The sequence below is a fragment of the Amphibalanus amphitrite genome, unplaced genomic scaffold (genome assembly GCF_019059575.1).
Source record: "Amphibalanus amphitrite isolate SeventyFive unplaced genomic scaffold, NRLGWU_Aamphi_draft 000712F_arrow, whole genome shotgun sequence".
NCBI classification, from domain to species: Eukaryota; Metazoa; Arthropoda; class Thecostraca; order Balanomorpha; family Balanidae; genus Amphibalanus; species Amphibalanus amphitrite.
This window is the reverse complement of record NW_024882206.1, coordinates 312,597-336,104: the sequence shown is the minus strand read 5'-3', so window position 1 is coordinate 336,104 and position 23,508 is coordinate 312,597. Positions and strand designations below refer to the sequence as shown.

At 46.9% G+C, this 23,508-nt stretch overlaps 1 protein-coding gene across 1 annotated transcript in view; it reads left to right on the top strand.

Moving 5' to 3' along the window:
* The first annotated feature begins 3,194 nt into the window (after positions 1-3,194).
* The window catches only part of LOC122365050 (protein O-mannosyl-transferase 2-like), a 33,787-nt gene continuing 13,473 nt past the window's right edge, over positions 3,195-23,508 (top strand). Inside the window, exons 1-12 of the mRNA XM_043335938.1 lie at positions 3,195-3,608; positions 14,880-14,978; positions 15,409-15,493; positions 15,843-15,947; positions 16,259-16,367; positions 16,568-16,670; positions 20,896-21,055; positions 21,521-21,627; positions 21,919-22,016; positions 22,264-22,447; positions 22,767-22,950; positions 23,285-23,436. Coding sequence (XP_043191873.1) covers positions 3,562-3,608; positions 14,880-14,978; positions 15,409-15,493; positions 15,843-15,947; positions 16,259-16,367; positions 16,568-16,670; positions 20,896-21,055; positions 21,521-21,627; positions 21,919-22,016; positions 22,264-22,447; positions 22,767-22,950; positions 23,285-23,436 — 1,433 coding nt within the window. The 5' untranslated portion in view covers positions 3,195-3,561. The remainder of the gene's footprint in view (positions 3,609-14,879; positions 14,979-15,408; positions 15,494-15,842; positions 15,948-16,258; positions 16,368-16,567; positions 16,671-20,895; positions 21,056-21,520; positions 21,628-21,918; positions 22,017-22,263; positions 22,448-22,766; positions 22,951-23,284; positions 23,437-23,508) is intronic.

Below are 23,508 nucleotides of genomic sequence, written 5' to 3'. Positions count from 1 at the left end.
CGCGAGTGGTTTGCAGCAAAGCTGTGCTCCATTTAGTTGACAAGAGACACCGTCATGCAGGCACGTTTGTGCTTTTCAAACACTGTTTAGTTATTACGACGATAACAGGTTTTGTTATGGTTAAGAAAGGAGCTGTAAAGGTTTCGACTTTCTACCAGCTGTCCGATATAATTTGATTGATTTGCTTGAGGTCTAAATGCTCACGCAATACGTTACAACACGACAGCGACTCCACCTAATACCTAAAGCTGGCATAGAATGCCGACGTCATGCTAAATCGATAATGTTTTCCGATATCACAGGAAGCACACTTGTATGCCACAGCCGGACGGAAACAGACGCTGTGCTTTTGTCGCCCCCCCCCCCCCCCCCCACACACACACATACAAACAGTCGCGCGCACCTGACCTTCATCGTACCCCGGAGGCGCCGCGGCGTACGTACCATATCACCTTTCGATGCATGTATCGGCCGCGGCGCATAACGGCCCAGCCATGAGCGGCCGGCTGTCGGTACGCAGATAATGTGTCGTCCCGCACAGTGCAGCGGTGACGCCGGGGACTGAGAGAGCCCGCCCGTGTCTGTGTCTGCGCCACAACTGTGATCAATATGAGCCGGACCGGGGTGCAGGAGGTAAACACTCCGTCGTGCAGGTCGCAGCGGGACGAATGTGTTCTCCAACTGCGACTAGACGGGCGAGGTTTGAATTCCAGACTTCTGAGAACTAAAGTTGCACACTTAAGTTTCACGTGACTATTTGTGAGCCCAAGAGAAGACGGAAGGGAAGGCTTATCATAGGCGTTAGGCATTCAATAGACGACTTCAGCCAATGCAAAGTAAAACTTAAATTAAGCTTAAACAAAACAGTTTATGATGATCACACGATTTGGCAGCACCCAGCGAAAAGTTGAGCTGATCATGTTTAGATGACGAAAAAGGCTCATAATTGATATTCATGTATGATAAAGCATAATTGGCATTTTGCAAGCGGCAGCAGCATTGTTCTCTCCACATCTGGAAAAAAAACATTACCTACACCAAAACGATCCATTATTATCCAGTTTAAAGGTAGTGTGCCAGCTTTCTTGGACCGTATGGAGTTAATGGCCCAGATAAGGAGAACCGGATTTTTAGAACTTATCCATACCTTCAAAACTCATGGAAACGTCTTAAATTCTTCAAATTTTGAGTACCCCAGTGCGAAATTCGCCCCGACGGGTTGTCGGTCGTAGGGTAACCTGGGGCAAGACGCCCCAGATAATTTATTTTGCTTTATAACTTTTGTCCCACATAACCTGGAAGGCCAAATTTGTGCTCAATGCGTTCTTTGGACATTTTACTTTAAATTCCATCCCTCAAATTCATTCAATTATGATCGGACTCCCAGCTAGGAAGTGGTTTGTGAAGCAACTGCAAATAGGGCGTTTTGCCCCAACCCCAGGGCAAAACGCCCCACGGCCTGGGGCAAGAAGCCCCATACTCTAGATTAAAGATTAAACATGCTAGTTGACTAAATCTTATATGAAAGGTCCGTTAGACCTTGGGAGGCATGGCACTGAAGTTAGCACCTTTCATCCTATCAGGTGTCCAGCTACGACACTATTGTATGAGCAGGTTTTTCACCTGCCTCATAAGGCCAAATAATAAATTATTGCAATGCAAATGCTAACAAAATACTTCCTTTGCCATCCAGTTGCTGAGAAAAGTACATATAAATGCATAGAAACATGCCGTTCGCCAGCTACCGAACATTAGGAGGTGGGTAGTCCGAACAACACATGAGGTAAAACGCCCCATGGGGCTTTTTGCCCCGCGACCTACTGGGGCGTTTTACCCCATCACGTAGTTCGGTCAGAGAACAACGCCTTGCACTCCAGGAAGACATAATTTAACACGAACCAACCCGGCATTATAAGCGTTAGACAATAGCTGTTCAAAATACATAAAAGTCGTTAACCTGATGTGGACGATAAAAGAACGCCATGATGCATAATCTGACAACAAAACATAAAAATCGCTCCAAAAACACATTTTTGGCTATATCTCCCTAAAGAGTCACCACAATTTATTTCCGGTCTGCTCATATAATGATCGTATAGTGCACGTTTTATAGAAGAGAGGATGTTTCCCCAGAGCCTTGCCAGTTCCGAGAAACATCGGTGAGGCGTTTTACCTCGGCGGGGCGACTTGCCCCGGTCTACCCTACCCCAACCACATTTCACACCACTATGAACAATAAATGCACACACTGAAATCGCTATTACCGATATGCTCATCCAATCAAGTTTCGATAAACCCGTTCATCATCATCTCCTGCGGTTTCGAACACGCCTGTTAGGTGGCTTCTGATGCTCGTCGAGGTCGGAATTTCCAAATACGCGTGGTGCGTCGGGCCGCGCGCTCTGACTTCGGCCAAGAAAAATGCGTCAGCTGATCATTGTCATTTCTGCCACTTGCGTGTGGTGAAATGGGGTCATAACTTATAAGACGACTTTTTCATATCAATTATTTTACATAAAATCATATTTCAAACCATAAATAATGTTCGACAGCCAAATAAAAGAAACAATACCCATACGGGCTTACAGTTTAAGGCTCGACATTGTGTTGTCTACGATTAGACAGCTGATAACTCATTCCCGTACGTCGTATGGTCGTAACACTATAATGACCTTTGCTTATTGTCACAAGTGCGCCGCATTCGCGATTGTTGCCCGACGCCTGTTTGCAGGTGAGCCCACTACAGTTGTTATACATATCTAAAAACCGAAAAACTTTTAGGCGAAAAAGGCACTATTCCAGGCCCATTTTTGATTTTTTTGCGATATTAGGTAAAAACAGAAGCTTCTTATCCTAGGAAAAATAAAATGGGAAATCTTTCAAAGGTGGCACACTACCTTTAACACTAATGGCTGTCTCTGTGTTTCCGTCTGCTTGTTTGAGAAACCGTCTTTCCGACACGGTCGTCATTTTCTTCCAGCACCCCATAAAAGCGTGTCTGTGTACGGCCAACGTGACTTACGAGCTCTCCCGGCCGAGTAGTCCCACAGGAGGCTGCCCCGGGGGCATCATTCGTCGGCTGGTGGCACGCCTGCCGCCTACCTGAGCCGTTTTTTCTTTCATCCCGCACACGGCGGCGGTTGCAATCGTCGTTCGGGTGCCGCCTCGGCTGTTGGTGCCGTGTGCCGCCGGTCATCCCGGCGGCGGCGGCGGCGGCGACGGCCAGGTGCACTGACCCCGCCCCGGGCCACCCGCCGCTCCGCCGCCGCCGTGTCTCGCGGAGGCCGCGCGGATTGGAGGTCAGCCCGGCGGACGGGCGGAGAGCGGAGGAGAGGAGCGGCGGGCAGAGACGCGAGCGGAGGGGTGCGGTGTGGAACGGCTGCTCGCTGAGCCGGGTGTGGTCACTGAGCCGACACAGCGCCGGGGATTGTCGCTCTGTGGCTGCCGCTGAGCCGCACACGGCTGTTAGCGCCGGAGATCGAGGCTCCGGGATCAGTCCGGGTCCGGAGACTGATCCGGGCGGCTCCGGGGGTCGTCTGACGTCAACTGGAGCGGTCCGAGATGGCAGGGAAGACGGAGCTGACGGGACTGCTGCCGCTGCCCGACAGGTGGGTGCCGCCACCGAGCTTCCGCGCGCACTGCGCTGATGAACTGCTAGCATGTGTGCATTGTGCATTTATTGTTAGCGACGGAGCAGCTGATCCAAAGACACGCACCGTTCAAAAGTTAACATTAGGTAGTTCATTAACTCATGTAATTCATTGGTTACTGGTTAGGTACCTCTTACGATACGCTAAATGCACAAATTCTAAATGAACAAATTGCAGCAAAATCCTCACTCGACAAAGCTCGGCAAAATCATGCATTCCTAGACCTCAGAAGTTCATTCGATATTTCATAGTACCTACTGTTGGCATCGCCTACCTTCACTCACACTACGCGTGACTCGAGACCGTAATTAGTCATTAGTCCTAAAAACAGTCCACAAGGACACAAGGGAGACATTTGCCAGTAAACGTCCGAACCGGAATAAAAAGACCGTTAATAAATTATGACATTACAATTATCGAGAAATAAGCTGTTTCGTATTATCCTATTTTTTTATCTTATCACGAACCTTTATCTGTACTAGATAACGAAATCAAGATAGACACGCATATAGGTATTTCGAAAGAGTTGGTGCAAATTACATGTAATGATAACAAATTAGTTAAGGGTAAGCTAATTCTTGAAAATACTGTTGAGTAAATATGAAAGAAGTACCCAATGTTATTATATCATTATAAATGCGTGAATATTTAACTGAGCACCAAGCCTTGAGTTTCCCTGGTTCGACAAATTGTTTAGGTATTATCTTTACGATGGGTTATCAGAAAATATATAGGTACGATTTAAATAAATGAACAAAGATGTATCGGACAGTTTCATGGTTGTATTTCTTTCCACCTCGTCAGTGGTGGGTAATAAATTGTCAAGCAGCTATGAATGAGGTACATTTTTAAAAAGAAGCTGAGTTCGTTCCGGCGCTTCTCTCCGCTCATTGCCTAACTGCATGTTTAACTTAATCCCGCGCAGTCCCACAGTAGGTGCATCGCAGCTCTCCGCCCGTTGCCCAGCTGAGTTCTATCCCGCGCCGCTCTTCGCCCCGAGCCCATGTGAGTTTTATCCCGCACCATTCTCCGCCCGTTGCCCAGCTGAGTTTTATCCCGCGCCCCTCTCCGCCCTGAGCCCAGCTGAGTTTTGTCCCGCGCCCCTCTCCGCTCTGGGCCCAGCTGAGTTCTACCGCGCCGCTCTCGCTCAGTGTCAGGGCCGAGATCTGCGGTTCACTGACCTTCCGTCACCTGCCGCCGCGCCGCTCGCGCAGCATCCCAGCCTACCTGGACTGTACGCCCCTGGCACCGGTCTCCGGGCGGCCGGCCGCGACACCGTGGTCTCTAACAGACCAGCGACGCTGTGAGCTGCTTACTTGCTATATCGCTGAAGTCTTATTACAGATTAGTAACAGACATTTTTAAAAAGCTTGCAAGCATTAGCAATTATATAGGTATGCGACGCTGTATCGCCCACCTGGCACCTGACCTATAACCTATCGTGCCTAGCACATAGGTATTTTAAACAGGTGGCCCATCTAATAGCCGTTTTCCCGACGGCCATCTGGTACACATTTGGTGCACATTTGGTGCAGAGTAGGTGCAGATTTGGTCAAATTAGGTTTAGTGTGTCTCTTAGTAGTTATTAGCTAGGGTTGCACTAATTGCTTATATACCTGCTTCGTCATATTATCAGACATTACCATCGATTAAAACACTGAAATAAATTCAAAAACGAAGGTATTTGCTGTAAAACAGATTAGGTGCAGATTTGGTCAAACTAGGTGCATTCGCCGGATAGCCCGTCGTGAAAACGGCTATTATCTTTATCTTTAGGACGTGCTACGTAACCGACCATGCCGAAACAAGACAAGGCAAACATTACGATAACTATCGCATGCTACATGCGCGCATGACGCACTGCTTCTCGCTGTGATGAAAAGGACATAAGGCAAATCCTGTCACCGTATCTATCTGCATAATGAATATCCTGTCATCCTGAGGATAAGGCTGACAGACTGGCGACAGTCTCCTGGGACACGGCTGTGCGGACATACGAGAGCGTCGACTGACAGGCACGTAGCTAGGATTTGGCCAAGGGAGGGGCGGAGGAATCCCGGGGGCCTCCTTTCTACAGAGGGCCTCCTCCCTAAAGGGACCTCCTTTCTACAGAGGGTCTCATGCCTACATAATTACATATACAACATAATGCATTCACTTTTGTTCAGCTTTCATATGGCCAGCGCACTGGTATGTTTCTTTATTCTTACCGCTACAGCGGTAAGAAACATACGCATACCACAAGTCTCCGAGTGGCATGGTAACTGGAAAAAAAACTCGGGCGCCGGCGGCAGCGGCGGTGGCGGTCGAACTGCAGCAGGAGGGGGAGGATCTGCGAAGGAATGGGTGGATACTGGATGACGGTCAGAGTAACATTTGGTGTATTATCATATATCGTTCAAGCGCTTAACCGTATTCCGGGCGGGCTCTGAAAGACCCTGAATCGGGCGGGGGCCTTTTTGGCCCCCGTCAGAACTCGAAAAGCACGAATCGTAGCGACAAACGGCAGCGGCGTTTGATAGTTCGTTGAACGACTTACAACTTTTGTAAACAACTTTTTTGGGTCAGGTCAATATTGAGGTCGCCAGAGGTCATAACAAATAACATGGTTCATAACGACCTACATAGATAGGTCAACTTCAAAATCTGACCTAGGAAGGTCACGCTGGGTACCAATCGACGCGTCATGACCAGGCGAACGGTTTGGTACACTAACAACTATTTAGCCCCATCATGTCGTGATTTATTGGCTAAAAACTGTTGATGACCTCACCTCACCTCAGATGATCCTTCCCGGTGCCCCTGTCAGTAAATGCTATCTGGGCGCTTACAGATTAGATAATCTGACGTAATTCAGAAAGAATTGGGTGGTTTTGACTCGTTTTCTCGAAGCAGGACACAGTTCATTATATTTTCCAATAGGCTTGTCACGATTCTGACCTGACTGACGTCTGCAAGATTGAAACTATACGGTTATCAATTCTTTCTGTGTGAATGATGCCACGTTTACTTGCTGTAAGTAAGACATGGTTTCGTTAGTAAATTTTCCTAGGTCCAGGTGGTTTGCTTCATTTACGCTGTAGATGCAATAAACAATAGATGGATAGGTGTATATATTAATTTCCCGGTCAAACAAATTATTACGAGTTGTGCGAAGCATGGCTATGGGAATATTACCACGGTCTGATAAATGGCTCGGGTAATTGCATCCATCGTAAAAATACCTACACAGCCACAGGTATATTTTACAGAAATGGGCTGCTGTGTTCATGCATTAACCCGCGCCCTGCCGGGGGGTGTTAAACACCCCCTGCAGTTTTCCGTGAATATCTCAAAAACGGCGGCGCGGCACACTTTACCCTACATCATTACTACATATGTTGTGAAAATTTCAGACCCTGGTCACTTAAGGTCAGGTCATCAGGTCAGGTCAAATGACCTCACTACATAAAAAGTTTCAATGTCTGCCAAAGCTACACGGAGTGACCAAACGCTTTGAAACTTTCAGAGATGCAAATGCAAAAGAGCGACAAAATGTTAAAAAATGTATGTCTTGGAATTTTGATATCGATGACATAAGGTCAGGTCAATTTTGCGACGTTAAATTGAAAGTCGTCTTTTTAGACGGAAGTCATTATAAACACTCTAAAACACTGAATTACTAGTATCTTTGACACACTGAACATGAAAATGGCACCCGTGACCCCTTTTTATAACCCTGAGGTCATCTCAGGTCACCAATGGTATCTGACTGTTTCTCGCGAATAACTTTTGATAGAGGCATGCTAGAGCGATGAATACACCTTAGTTGTCTTTGGCTCGACGATACGGATGGACTGATATAGAACTTAACCCTTATCGGTCAGGTCATGACCTTGACCTGAGGCCAAATTTTCAAGTTGACCTTTTAAGGTCAATTGATAGTTCATTCCACACGTCTTGACGAGAGGAACACGATGCTGGTAAAGGGAAGTTCGTGCAAATTTTGAGACTAAAGTTATTGCCGGAAACTGGTTTCCTAAAATACTATATTGGCTATTTTGGCAGTTTTTGCGGCCACTGCAGGTAAAACCGTTGACGGCAAAACCGTTGACGGCACCCGGCATGATTTCTCTGAGCGCATTTATACAAATAATTTCTCTACATAGGATAGGGTCTTCTGTTTACAGAGGACCTCCTCCCCTGTCCCTTCCTACAGTGGGCGGCGACGCGGTTGGGAGTCTATTCTGTACAGTTTCCTGAGTTCTCAGTTCTCACTATAGTGAGAACTGAGAACTCTCTATAGGGAGTAGCAGGGACCAGAAGCCAGAAGGTAATTTGCTTACAGTGGGCCTCCACTCTATGTACTTAATATACGACGCTGTCTTTGACTACCGGGGGCCTCCTGTCCATAGAGGGCCTTTAATCTACAGAGGGCTTCCTCTCTACAGATTGCCTCTTATCTACAGAGGGCCTCCTCTCTGCTGAGGGTGTCTTTCTTTCCAGAGGGCCTCCTTTACAGAGGGAGTCCTCTCTACAGAGGGCCTCCTCTCTAGTCTCTACAGGGACCTCCTCTCTACAGAGGGCTTCTTATCTATGTAGGGCCTCCTCTCTTCAGAGTCTCGTCTCTACAAGGACCTCCTCTATACAGAGGACCTCATCTCTGCAAAGGGCCTCCTCTCTTCAGAGGGCCTTCACTCTACAGAGGGCCTCCTACCTACAGAGGGCCTCCTACCTACAGAGGGCCTCCTACCTACAGAGGACCTCCTTTCTGCTGAGGGAGTCCTCCTCTACAGAGGGCCTCCTCTCTTCAGACGATTTCCTCTCTACAGAGGGCCTCCTCTCTTCAAAGGGCCTTCTGATTTCAGACGGTTTCCTCTTTACAGAGGGCCTGCTCTCTACAGGGGGCCTCCTTTTTACAGAGGGCCTCCTTTTTGAAGAGGGCCTCCTTTTTGCAGAGGGCCTCCTCTCTACAGGGGGTCTCCTCTCTACAGAGGGCTTCCTACCCACAGAGGGCCTCCTCTCCACTGAGGAGTCAGAGGGGCCCTAGCGGTCAGACACAGACACTAGTGGTTATTCACAGGAGATGAGAAGGGTCCTAGCTGTCACTTGTCAGGCTGGTCAGAGGGCCCTGATTGTTCTGACGTCATTTTTAGATTTCCGCGTGAATTTCGTTCGCCTCCGACGTGATTTCGGCCAACGTGGGCCTTCGGCCCACGTTGGATTCAGGCCAAAAGGATTCAGGCCAACGTGGGCCTTCGGCCCACGTTGGCCTGAATCCTTTCGGGGGGGCCTCCTGAAAACCCCAAGGGGGGGGGGGCGGGCGCCCCCTCCGCCCCCCCCCCCCTTGGCTACGTCCCTGTCGACTGACGACTATCTGTGCTGTGCATTCATCATACAATGCACATTACACATTCAACATTGTACATTGCACATAGTTAGGCCATTCGCAATGTATGCACTCATGCACATATAAATTGTGCATAAAGCTGAAGAGTGGTAAGACTCTTTCTTTTTCCGAAACTTGCTTTGTTTGTTTTGTTTGGTTAGGCTCTTTCTGTCTGACAAGCCCATTTCAGAGCCGGAATTGGATGATGGGAATTAGGGGGAGACATTGGCCTGGGCGGCCACCCTGGGCGGGCACCCTGGGTGCTCCGCCGGGGCTGAGCCCATCACGTGGACACAGGCCACTCAGCCTCGCTAACGGTCACCGCACTCGGTTGCGGGTCTGCTCCTGGGGTGGAGCTAGTCATGTGGGATAAAGTTGCCCATGCAGCCCGGAACGGGGAGCTGAGGCGTAGAGGAGAAGGATTTGACTGTCCTGAGGATGGAAACGATGGAACGGAGGATTTTGTTCCGAAGCGGTTACCCGAGCGGTCCATGGCTGAATGCATGGACTTTCGCGGCAGTCGGTTGCTGGCTGCTGCACTGTCTTTTTACCATTGCTAACAGTTTTTAGTCAACACTTCTAAGGTTATGACCGAAGGAATCTGAAATGTGTTGTCCTTCGCGGAAAGTTTTGGTCATATGTTCTTTCAGAGTACACCTGAGTCCCCGTCAACCGGCTCATTAAGTTCAAAAGCCGTCGGCGAGAGTCCTTTCAAACTGATTGCGTCGCAGCTTTAGGGCACATAAAGCGCTCGCCGCTAACTGTTAGGTGTAATGACATCACGCTATCGAATTGGAGGTTTAGGAGCAATAAAAGACGATGCGTTACTCCAAACAGTTGGAAAGTTAAGGTAGGTAGGTATACTGCAGATGCAGTGATGTAGCGATTTGAGTTGAGACAAATATAGCGAGGCGAATCGAGAAACATATTGTCAGACAATGAGTGATTATCATTAACCCGCGCCCCACTGGGGTCTGTGTATAACACGCCCTACTGGGGGGGGGGGGGGGGGGGGCTATTCATAGCCCCCCCTCCTAACTCCGAAACTACTGGGCCGATCGTCAAAATTCAAACGGCGTCTGATAGCCCCGGAAAAACTGTCGAGCGAAACCTAATTTCATTGACCTCGAGGTCACCGATGACGTCACAGGTCAGGTCAAAGTAAAAATTATTAGCACTTTGGCTTGTTCACATTTTGGGCTCTGGCCGCCGTCTTACAAGTCAGATCAGGCTCATTTTTGGTTTCCACACTCGTGAACAGATGCTCTAGATACCTTGAGGGTACCAAACTTGTACTTTGATTTTCAGGTCAGGGTCAGGTCATCACAGGTCACGAAAATATTATATCATGCGTCGGTCACGTGACACATGTTTTATGGTTCATTTAGGCCATAGATTTCGAATTTGATGTCGTCTGTGTCATTCGAGGTCATTTTGAGTCGAATTTAGCTTAGGTCAGGTCACTTTCAGGTCAAAAAAGGTCAAATTTTGAAGTTGAAATTTTTCAACAAAAAAGGTGTCTATTGGATGCAGTTTGAGCTCAGGAACACGATGGTGCCATTTATATTGGTGTACGACGTCAAATACGTACTGAAAAAGTGATTTGAAAAATTAATAATTGTGAATTTTTTGCAATAATGCGTATAACTTGGCCATTTTTGAAGATATTTAGCTAAAACTTGCTAGAGTTAGTCATAATCATGCGTTCTGTCACATATATTCCGGTTTTTTTCGAAAAGTGAGAAACTTTTTGAAAAAAATATAAAAATATAAATTTTGAATATTATTATATAAAATTTTCGAAATTTTCAAAATTTTGAAAATCCGAGATAGCAGTTTGATAGCGCGGTCAATTCTGAGTCCTTTCATGCAAAGAAATTGGATCTAGCTTAAAAACTGAGCTCTTGGGAGCGATTGCCGTGGTTCAATGTTTTGCGTCGAAATCGGACGAACATGACGTCACTCTGACGTCATTTCCGGCCGACCTATGGTAACTACGAAGTTCAAATTTTGACACAAGGTGTCAAATTGATGCAGCCGAAGGTGCTGAAAGTTTGGCGTCGATACGTCAAGCGGTTTGGAAGTTATTGCAGAAAAACGGGAGGGGGGGCTATAAATAGCCCCCCCCCCCGTGGGGCGCGGGTTAAAGGGACCCTCCCACCTTCAAAAAAGTTAATGAATTGGCATGAAAGTGATGTCGCTCGGTTCAGAAAGAGCAAAAACGAATATCTACCAAATTTCATTGAAAAATATTCACCGGTTTTCAAGATATTAGACTTTTACTTTTGTTTACTTTTTGGGATATCCGCTGTTCCTAGCGACTTTATTTGAAAGTGCGGCATTTGTTGCGCGCAAAGCAGCCTATACCACCGCGTGCTACAAAACGTTTTAGTCAAACATTTAACGGACGTTCGAAAGCCTGATGACGTCATCAGATTCCCGTAATGGTTAAGAGATAGGGACCACGCTGGTCCCACCCTGCAAGTAAAGGGAAGAAATTTCTTGAACACCATAAAGCTGCGGGGGTTGCGACCAGGATAAATGGTGGTTTCTGAGCCTGGCCGCAAACTTGGCTATCTCAACTCAAAACTAATGTTAAGGTGGGAGGGTCCCTTTAATGGGTAAAAGCAAACGATCACGAGGTTAACTATACACAGAAGTGAGCGCAAAACAAAGCAATAGTTTACGGTCATACTTGGTCATATTGAGACGGGTTACAACTTACACAGCACATTGGGTGGACGCGTTTCGTCTAAATGACTTTTTTGACACCCTCTCGGAAATTAAAACAATACAAACACAAACACAGGTAGCTACCTGTGTTTGTGTTTGTATTGTTTTAATTTCCGAGAGGGTGTCGAAAAAGTCATTTAGACGAAACGCGTCCACCCAATGTGCTGTGTAAAGCTCAGGCTACACTGTCAGCGTTTTTTTCGGTTTCTGCGTGATTTCGGTTTCCGCGTTTTTACGGTTTCTGCGTTTTTTCGTTCCGGGCGGCCGCCGAGTGGACGCTGTTGTTTATAACATTCTGATGGATAAGTGATCGAATTAATTAATTATTCATGTTAAATAGTATTGTATTTTAACAAAATTATAATTGAATAATTGTTTTAAAGATTTTACAACTAACCAAAATATATTTTCGATCATAATCATTTGTCAGCTTAGATACAATTTTCTGTATTATCATATTTGAAGTAAAATGAAGAGTTTTGAAACATATCTTGTCTTCTTTAATCATGAATTACACCATTTTCATCATTTACTTTTGAAACTGTTCCATCGTCACAATATTATCAGCAACAATCACTTCTAATCATTCATCACTAAAACGAAATCCCGCAGAAACCGAGAAAAAGTTCACAGCTCTGAACTTTTTTTCGGTTCCGACTCGTCGGTTTTTGCGGGTTTTCGTTCCACGGGACGCCAGACTGGCAGTGTAGCTTGCGCAATGCATTCGCTATGAGGCGAACTTGACGACGCGAACCGAAATCCTGCAGAAACCAAAAAAACGTCGGAATTCATGCTAGTGTAGCTTAGGCTTAACCCGTCTCAATATATATATTTGTCTATTACTACTCATACTTGGCCATACTCATTAAAAGCGCGTTGAAATAGTTAGGTTTAAGCGAGGCGGCATCATCCCCACTTTGCTAAATGCTCAGGCTCTACCATTATGTTCGCCTGCCGGCAGCGCCGGCAGCGAACAAAAAAAGTTCGGCTGAGCCTGTTTGTCAGTATGTATGTATGTATGTGAGTTTGTCCAAGCTTTTTTGGACCTGGAGTCAAAATGGGTGGACCGATCGGGACCAACGTGGTACCGTTCGACTCGTCACCGGCGAGGTAAACTTTTGGTGCTGGCCTCGGTTCGCTCAGTGCTTCGTGGCACATGCTATTCCACTTCAAAGTTTCGGTGACACGAATTTTTTTGTCAAGGCTACAGGTCAACCCGAGGTCACGGACAAAGCCACACTGGCGGGACACATCGGTAACACCTTGAACCAGTTTCCAGGGGGGTCACCGTCTGCGAGGGGTGCAGGCTGCACGTGCTGGTGGCGGAAAGCCGTTTTGACGTGAGGTCCTCTGGCTCAAAGAAATTTTGAGCTATCAACTTCAAAATCGGTTCAATTGTAGTCCCAGGCAAGGCCTCCAAAATAGTGCACATTTGGTTGAGCTAAACTCTGTGGTGCATGAGCTATGCACGTGCAAGCCGATTGCACCCCTTCGTACGTTGCCACGCCTGCAGGGTAAACGGCAGCTCTAACTGGTTCAAAACTTGCAGGTCATAAGAAAAAATGCATTGAATCTTGACATTTCGGCGAGATAATATCCGAGGGGTGCAAGCTGCGCGTGCGGGGGGCGGTTAACGGTTTTGACGATGGATCCTCTGATCACGGGAAACGTCGAGATAGCGACACAAAAGTCGGTACACTGATAGAACTAGACACATGCTACAGGATGCTATGAAAATGACTGCACTGGGGTGCCTGGGACATGAACTATGCACGTGCATATCTTACTGTAGGTAGATATCCACACCAATCTCACGTGCTTCCAAGCATTTTTGGGATGTTTCGGTTGGTTTCAGGTTCAGTCCAAGCTCAGTCTGGGTTTCGGTGGTTTGGCCCGGTGTGTGCCTTCAGTACCGTACCTCCAATTCTGGCCCAAGGCAACGCAAGAGCGCTGCCGGCATCTGCCGGGGTGCCTGGGACATGAACTATGCACGTGCATATCTTACTGTAGGTAGATATCCACACCAATCTCGCGTGCTTCCAAGCATTTTTGGGATGTTTCGGTTGGTTTCAGGTTCAGTCCAAGCTCAGTCTGGGTTTCGGTGGTTTGGCCCGGTGTGTGCCTTCAGTACCGTACCTCCAATTCTGGCCCAAGGCAACGCAAGAGCGCTGCCGGCATCTAGTCTATTACTACTCATACTTGGCCATACTCATTAAAAGCGCGTTGAAATAGTTAGGTTTAAGCGAGGCGGCATCATCCCCACTTTGCTAAATGCTCAGGCTCTACCATTATGTTCGCGAGTCACCCCGGCCAAAATGGCAGGACTCTCATTTTTCCGCGTTCCGCTCGTGACGCCAGCTCTAGTCAACTCCGTCTGATTGGTCGTCGCTTAGGGCACGTGACCCCTCGACGCCCCAGGCTAAGGGTATCGGGCGAACGCGGCACGGCACCTTGGGCCGCGAGCTGCCCCTCGGCTAGACTAGACATCACATCGCGTTATGATGTGCGATTTATGCAGTTCCCAACACCTTAGCGCTTCCAAAATGACAAATGCATCATTGCGGTTGCATTGCGCTTACCACACGGTTGTTACGGTAGCTGTCCTGGGACATGCAAATCATAATTGCCGTATGTTTATTTTTTATGCTCGACTGTTTCCGTTTCGCACTTGTCTACGCACCTACTAATTTGTCTAATGTTAAAAACACAGCGGTGGTTGCCATGTGACTGGACGGCTGTGAGCTGAGCGCTTTCTGCACTGCCCGATCCTTGACCGACTATTGCAGGCAATAGTGTGCCCCTGATCGCACACTGGGTGCCTCTGAACGTCCGCTGGGCGTCCGACTGAGGTCCTCACGGTGCCCTTACAGTGGATAATCAAGTCGCCGTCTGGGTGCCTCTAACCGCGTCCGCTGGGCGTCCGACTGAGGTCCTCACGGTGCCCTTACAGTGGCTAATCAAGTCACCGTCTGGGTGCCTCTAACCTGTCACTGGGCGTCCGACTGAGGTCCTCACGGTGTCCCTTACAGTGGCTAGCCAAGTCGCCGTCTGGGTGCCTCTTTAACCACCGTCTCCGTACGCCCCAAACGTCCTCCGGGCGCGCTGACCGTCTGCTCCGCCTCCGACAGGGCCGTCAGCAGCGGCCGGTGGCGGGCCATTTTCGGCAGCATCTGTCTGCTGTCGGCAGTGACTCGACTGTACGACCTCCGCAGTCCTCCCTGGGTGGCGTGAGTTATACACAGGCGTCGCCTGCTTATTTGTATAAATCATTGTTTGGAGGGTCAAATGTCTATATATTTTGTGTTGTTATCACGGATTAAAAATGCGGTAAATGATCAATATGCGCCACGAGTGCATTGGAACATTTGCTCATGGTACAGCTTGGTCGGAAATTACGAGCCTTTTGATAAACTCCGTCGGCGTTGTCGCTTGTAATGACCAATAAAACAGCCATGAACGAACTTTCCGATTAATGAATTTACCTACTCGAAACCCATTAGGAATTAGCCTTCATATCAAACATAGCTAAACTTTTTTGTCGCTTCCGTGATACTGCAAAAAAAAATGAAGGGCAGTAAATGCCACTCTTTCATTTAATTGATAATTGTTCTCAGTTGCTCTGAAACTGCCTCTTGAACTCACCTGTTCGCTTTTCAGGTGGGATGAAACCCACTTCGGTAAGATGGCAAACTGGTACATAAACCGCACTTTCTTTTTCGACGTTCATCCACCTCTTGGGAAGGTAAGTAATAGATTTAAAATAAGGTTAGAAATAAAGGAAGCCTCAGGAACGGAATAGTCCGTGAGCTTTAATAGACTGATTATATCGAATGTATTTTATTTTTGTCAAGCGGCACATTGCATATGATATCAGGCAGCTTTTGTCAAATTGTCAGGGAACTCAGATTTGTTTTTCAATAGAAAAACACAAGTTTTAACTATTGACAATAAACCTTCGGTTATTTCGTTACATCTATGTTAAATATTTATTATTTTGTTCCGTTACAGCCATGTTTCATCGCAATGTAACCAAAAAATATCTGCTTTTGTTTCCTAAAAAGTTAACTGCATTGTCTGCATTTTGCTGTCAGATTCTAATCGCTGGTGCCGGCTACGCCACGGGATACAACGGCTCGTTCCCTTTTACAAAGCCAGGCGAACAATTCAACGAGACCAGCTTTGTGGGAATGCGAGCGGTAAGAATTAACAAGTCAAGAAATGCCTTGGCCTTATGTTAAATTTTGAACCCTTAAAACGTTATCTTAAATCTTAATTCTTAATATTTTGGTGATAGATATGATGATTTTCTACGTATTACTCGTATACTAGCGTAAAATATTCTCTTCCTAAAATTATTTGATCATTAGTGAAGGACATCCAAACATCGTTTCTATTTTCCTATCCGTAAGTTTTGTTCCCACGGGTGACGCCATCACACCCTAGGACCTTTATAATTATGGATGACCTGACCTGAACACTGACCTAACCCTACCTGTGGCGCCGTCAGTTGTGCGCCACGATGGGCGCCTCGATCGTGCCGATGGCGTTTATAACTGTCGATGACCTCACGGGGTCAGTGACGGCCGCCACCCTCGGCTCCCTGCTGCTGGCGCTTGGTGAGTACTGAGTATCCGAGGTCATCTGGTGAGTATCCGAGGTCAACTGTGCCTGGTTCATGTTTTTTTTTTCGCTCCATCAGTCTCGTACATGCTGCAGGGTGGTATTCACGCCACCGTTTGAGATACAATCCATGTAAAATGCATGGTTTATTACATGTTTAACATTTATGATAACGTATTCCTGTTTTTTTTTTCAGATGTGGGCATTACAACTATCAGTCGTTTTATTCTTCTCGATCCCATCCTGATGTTTTTCATGGCTGCCACAACGATGTTCAACTTTAAATTCAACAAATACAGGTGAGAATAGAATGCTAACATAAGAGAAATACAAAACAAGTTAACAGCCAATGCCCTAAAACTTCATCAGCCTTCTTATTAGTTAGCAACTAGCAAGCTGATCGTGCATATATAATCCTTGTAACGTCGAACACTTAACCATCTTACGAAAGATTAAATGCTTTACAGATAAATTGCGACATTCTACGCTTTCGCCTTACTTCTTCAATCACTTCAGCCCCGTTTTAAACAGCGCAAATGATTAGACGGAAGCCGGCTAAATGCTGGCGTTGGCCCTGGTCATTGTGCAAAATATCTTTTAGTTTTCAATGGGATGAAGTTTGTTTTTAAATTTTCCTCGTCCTTCACCATATCTGACAAGAAAATGTTGGCGGAAATGGAAAAATATGTTTTTATCGTTCCGAAGCGGCAGGCGTGCGCTCAACTTCTCGTAAACTACCGCTAGAACTTTGAGTTCGCTTTTTTAGCTGGTTTCGAACTTGTCTTATAGCGCCGGGAGAAAAGTTACAAGTCTGATGTGCGTACTTCTTTTGGTCGAAGACCTGGCTAACGTCTAATGGCTGATTGGTGTGTGCTAGCTTCAAATAAAGAAATTACAGGTGATTTGTGCTACCACCAGAGCACATAGCTCAGCTTTTATATCTGCCATCATGAATATTATCTCCATTTAGTTTCAGGCCATCCAGCATTAAGCTCAGTGGCAGCAACCACTTCGGTCCAAGGCCCCGGGACTGGCACGTAATTTATAGTCGCGAGAGCTCCACCGGTGCGCCGTGGGAACAGCACAGACCGTCTCTCTGAGGTGGCGCATCTGCAGGAGTTCTTCCAAAGGTCACTAGCAGTGCTTCAAATTGGACCCTCACTGTGCTCCCTGCTCGAATCCAGACGTAAAACAGTTGGTGGAATTATTTTCAGTACTTGATGGATAGGAATTGCAAGAAGACAAGCGGTTCTGGCAATGGTTGAACCTGCCTGTGCAGTGACTGACAGCCCCTTACAAACAACTGAGAAATGGCTCTCGGATAAACTGGCGGGCTGCCATATAAAACGCCGGCGGAATTGTTTTACCGTCAGTTGGTTGTGTCAGAGACAACATCTGTCAGGTCGTATCACTCGGCGCAGGCAGACCATAACTCGGCGAGACGCCACTGCCGACAGCCTAAAATGTTTCCTCTCGCGGTAGCGGCCGGCAGAGACTCAGAAAGGTCAGGGGTCGGACTGCCTCCCCGGCCGGTGTTAGGAGGTCGTCACGCTCACCTCAACAGCCGCCGGCGCCCCGTGAACACTTAATGAGCAGCCAAAGGGAGCCACAAACTTCTGATGACTTGTACCGGCACCTCTTCAGTGGTCTGCTGATGGCATTGACTTAAAACGTTTTAAATTGCATTAGAACTTCGAAGATAGATATATTTACCTAATATATATGTTACGGGTCATATGCTAACTTGGGCAGTATGCAAACTGCCCGGGCAGTATGCATACTACCCAACAGCCCGGGCAGTATGCATACCGCCCGGGTAGTATGCATACTACCCGACCCCTTGGGCAGTATGCATACCTCCCGGGTAGTATGCATACCACCCACCTTTCTTCTCACGGGCAAGATATTTACTCGGGCAGTATGTTGACTACACTTCGTGAGGCTTGTTAATGCAATAACTCGCGTATATGTTACGGGTCATATGCTAACTTGGGCAGTATGCAAACTGCCCGGGCAGTATGCATACTACCCAACAGCCCGGGCAGTATGCATACCGCCCGGGTAGTATGCATACTACCCGACCCCTTGGGCAGTATGCATACCGCCCAAAAGCTTGGGCAGTTTGCATACTGCCCGTTTTCCGACTTAAAGTTGTGTAATCCATGCCCACATTAAGAATATAAATGGCTCTCTAGATAACAATAGATCGAACGAGAAGAATTTTTGTCGTCAAACGTGATTGATCGATCGTAGGATGGAATGAGGATTGGAATAAAGTGTTGAAATTACTTTTTCCCAAATCCATTGTTGAATAACCCGCTGGCCAACAAGTCATTGTCATTGTGAAGCGTGAACTGAGTAAAATGAAACGACGACGACAAAATTTGACGTCATCAATTTTGAACAGTTCTTTTTTCGCTATAACTTTGCCAAACAAGAGGAATCAATCTCAAATTTGGTATGAGGATAGAAGGCGGTAGGGACTATCACATATTTTCCGTTTTTTCGAAATTCAAAAAAAAACTTTTTGGATTTTTGCCTATAATATTCAAAAAATTACTTTTTTGATTTTTTTTTGGGGGGGGGGTCAAAATCTAAAAATTTTAAAAATCCGAAATAGCGGTTTTGTAGCCCTCTAATTCGACACCTTTTATACCTGTTCTTAAACATTTTCTGTATCTATAAAGCTGTGGGCCTGACAGCTCTTCCCGCGAAACCTTTTTTTGGGTCGAAAATGGCAGAAATGACGTCACTCCGACGTCATTAGCGGCCAACCTATCATAGCCTTTGGAAAATTTTTGGTCACAATGTGTAATAGCTACGATCCCGGGAGGGTACTGAAAGTTTGGTGGCAATCGGCACAGCGGAATTCTGGAGATATATCGAAAAAAAAACTAAGGGGACAAAAAATGCCCCCCCCCCCACCACCCGGAAGGTTAAAACGTTTGTCATTCACATATATACGCGAGTTATTGCATTAACAAGCCTCACGAAGTGTATAAGTCAACATACTGCCCGAGTAAACATCTTGCCCGTGAGAAGAAAGGTGGGTGGTATGCATACTACCCGGGAGGTATGCATACTGCCCGGGCGGTATGCATACTGCCCAAGGGGTCGGGTAGTATGCATACTACCCGGGCGGTATGCATACTGCCCGGGCTGTTGGGTAGTATGCATACTGCCCGGGCAGTTTGCATACTGCCCAAGTTAGCATATGACCCGTAACATATATATGTGAATGACAAACGTTTTGACCTTCCGGGTGGTGGTGGGGGGGGGGGGGGGGGCCTTTGCTGTCCCCTCTTAGTTTTTTATATGTCTCCAGAATTCCGCTGCGCCGATTGCCACGAAACTTTCAGTACCCTCCCGGGATCGTAGCTATTACACATTGTGACCAAAAATTTTCCAAAGGCTATGATAGGTTGGCCGCTAATGACGTCAGAGTGACGTCATTTCTGCCATTTTCGACCCAAAAAAGGTTTCGCGGGAAGAGCTGTCAGGCCTACAGCTTTATAGATACAGAAAATGTTTAAGAATAGGTATAAAAAGTGTCGAATTAGAGGGCTACAAAACTGCTATTTCGGATTTTTTAAAATGTTTAGATATTGAACCCCAAAATCAAAAAAAGTAATTTTTGAATATAATAGGCAAAAATTCAAAAAAGTTTTTTTTGAATTTCGAAAAAAAAAAACGGAAAATACGAGTATGTGATAGTCCCATCCGCCTTCTATCCACATACCAAATTTGAGATTGATTCCTCTTTTTTGGCAAAGTTATAGCGAAAAAAGAACTGTTCAAAATTGATGACGTCAAATTTTGTCGTCGTCTTTTCATTTTACTCAGTTAACGCTTCACAATGACAATGACTTGTTGGCCACTGGTTATTCAACAATGGATATGGGAAAAAGTAATTTCAACACTTTATTCCAATCCTCATTCCATCCTACGATCGATCAATCACGTTTGACGACAAAAATTCTTCTCGGTCGATCTATTGTTATCTAGAGAGCCATTCATATTCTTAATGTGGACATGGATTACACAACTTTAGGTCGGAAAGCGGGCAGTATGCAAACTGCCCAAGCTTTTGGGCGGTATGCATACTGCCCAAGGGGTCGGGTAGTATGCATACTACCCGGGCGGTATGCATACTGCCCGGGCTGTTGGGTAGTATGCATACTGCCCGGGTAGTTTGCATACTGCCCAAGTTAGCATATGACCCGTAACATATATACCCCGTATGCAGATAAATTGCCTCAAGTGCAGTACCTACCATTAGTATATCGTCATATTGGTATCATTAGTCATTATCATTCCTCATATTTGCTATTTGTCATTTGTTTACCTGATATCATTTTATAATAATTCAAGGGCATACCGAGTTATATGCATGATTGCGCTTTTCATCATTTTGTAATGGTGAAGCGTGTCTACCCTAACGGGCTGCATTATCCGCCCAATGCACATCTGTAGGTACGCTGTGAGTGCCCACACGTCTCAGCGGGACCGACTGACCGTTTCCAGATCGTTCAGCGGCCGCTGGTGGCTCACGCTGAGTCTCACCGGACTCTCGCTCGGCTGCGTGCTGAGTGTCAAGTTTGTGGGCGTGTTCGTGCTGGCCGTGGTCGGCCTGTATACAGTCACCGACCTCTGGTCCATCTTCTGCGACTATACGCAGCCGCTGGTGAGTGAACAATAAAATAAATTATCTTCGGTTTTGGATAGAAATAATCATAAAAGTGATTGAATACAGCTTGCATGCATTTAACGAGTCATAAAAAGAAGTCAACAGAAAAATTCGTGAGGACACAATTTAGCATACAGATGCCGCTTCGGGCGAGAATAAAAACCGCAAATAGTTAAAAGGGTCCGTATGGGAAAGACTTTCACAGACGGAAATATTTTTTACACATGACTGATCAAAAGTCGGAAGAGACAAAATCAACAGACGATATCGAAATGATAGGTACATAAGCATTTATTTTGTCCATCAAAAATACGTAGATCGCTTTTGAACCTTTCAGGGAAACTTTCCTTTGTAATTTTGCGATCTCCAAGTACAACGCACGGTTCTTCATTGACCGCAACTATGCCAACAATCGTGTTGTTTTCTAACGTGAAAACTTATTGAAATGCTGTTGTTTTTCAGACGCACACGGTGAAGCACTTCTTGGCCCGTGCGCTGTGTTTGATCGCCATACCAGCTGCCACTTACCTGATGGTGTACTGCATTCACGACGCTCTCATATTGCAAGTGTAAGTAACTATCATCATATTTTATGTTGATAGATATGAGTAACACCAACAACATAACTGGTCGTACTAAAAAGGAAACTGGTAACTTTAAAACTGTTTCAAATCTTTAAAACTCAAAAGTCATACCGCGTTGCATTTGCTGCTCCCATTCCAATATTTGTCCCGTTTCTCTGAGATAGTACAATCAGCAGCAGTCTTAACGAGGCCTATACATACATACACATTACCTGTATACCTATCTCCAAGGAAATATGAGTCACTTATGCTCACTCTCAATCATTCGGTTTTCAGCGGGGACCAGCACGGATTTCAGGGCGACTCTTGGCTCAGCGCCGGCTCTCAGATGCAGCTCAAAAACAGCGACATGTACAAACTCAAACAGCCACAGTGTGAGTGGTGGGAGCATAACGAGTATAAGATTATATTGGGTAGGAGACGCGCCGGAGCGGTAAAAGGCGCGGGCCGTGCTACAGCTAACGTATCATCCTCTGTGAACTATGCTGGCTGATCATATGGCAACCTTTTGATAAATGCCTAGTAATCCGTCACGTTCATATTTAGCGACTAAGCACTGGTCAGTGGACGCTATTGCCTACGCCCTGTGCCTAACCGTACCACGCCGTTCTCTCCGAGCAGACCTGGCGTACGGCTCGCTGGTGACCCTGCAGACGATCGGCTCTCACAGCAGCTTTCTGCACTCGCACAACCTCAGCTACCCCGCCTGGGACTTTGAGAACACGACCGACACCGCGAGCACGCTCAACATGTCCGAGATCTACTCCGTCACCGGCTTCCGACTCAAGGACGTCAACAACTTCTGGTAAGAACGTCAACAACTTTTGGTAAGGACGCTTAAAACTTCCGGTAGAAACGCTGGAGAGCTTCCGGAAACGACAAGAAGCGAGTAAGAACGTTTAGTGAGGCCGTCAATAATTTGTGGTGACTGCGTACCTTCACGAAAAGCAATGTCACAAAACTGCCTACCCCAGTGTCAATTTAATACCGAGCAGCTTAGCCACAGTTCGGTCCGGTAAACTGCATCAGTATCGATACTCTGAAGTCAAAAGGAACGCTACATGGTCGTCTTTTGCCTACACATTGACCGTTCCGACTCCCTTCCCCTGCGATTCCGACCACAGGAAGATCGTGCCCCATGACGAGGAGGACATCCCGGACTGGGAGAACCCGTACCTGCCGCCTGAGCCAGTGCTGAATGGAGACACGATCCGGCTCATCCACAACGGCACCGGGCGCACGCTCAGCGCGTTCACTGAGCGAGCCGTGAAGACGAGCACCCAGCAGCTGGTCGGTACTCTGCCGCAGGTGAGTGGGTGGGGGGGGGGGGGGGCAGGGAGGGGGTGGGGTCAGGGAGAGGGTGGGAGGTCACGGACAGCACCGGTAGCAGAGCAGCTAGCAAGAATAACTCGTTATAAAACGACCGGACTTTGTTATGCTATGACTGAAAAGATTGTTCCGGGATTCAGGAAATCGCATGCGAAAGCCTATTCAAACACATTACTCTCGCGCTATTAATTGCTCCCCTCTCCGTGCTTGCGCTTGACGCGAAAGTCAATCAGCATATGACCACGGAAGTGTTAAAAGTGTGAATCACTTAGCATTGTGCCCGAAGTGACCCGGTTATGCATCCCGATTACAGAAGAAAACCAAGGAGTTCCAGACGGCGTTCGTGCTGAACGCCGCCGGCCTGCCGGACGAGGCGCAGATTGAGGCCATCAACACCACTTTCAGACTGTACAACCCGTACCTGAAGTGCGCCCTGTACGTCTGCGAGGAGAAGCTGCCAGACTGGTGAGTGAGGCGGCGGCAGAACTGCGGTGGTTTTTCAAACTTCCACCGCCGATAAAAACAATCCCAGCTGAA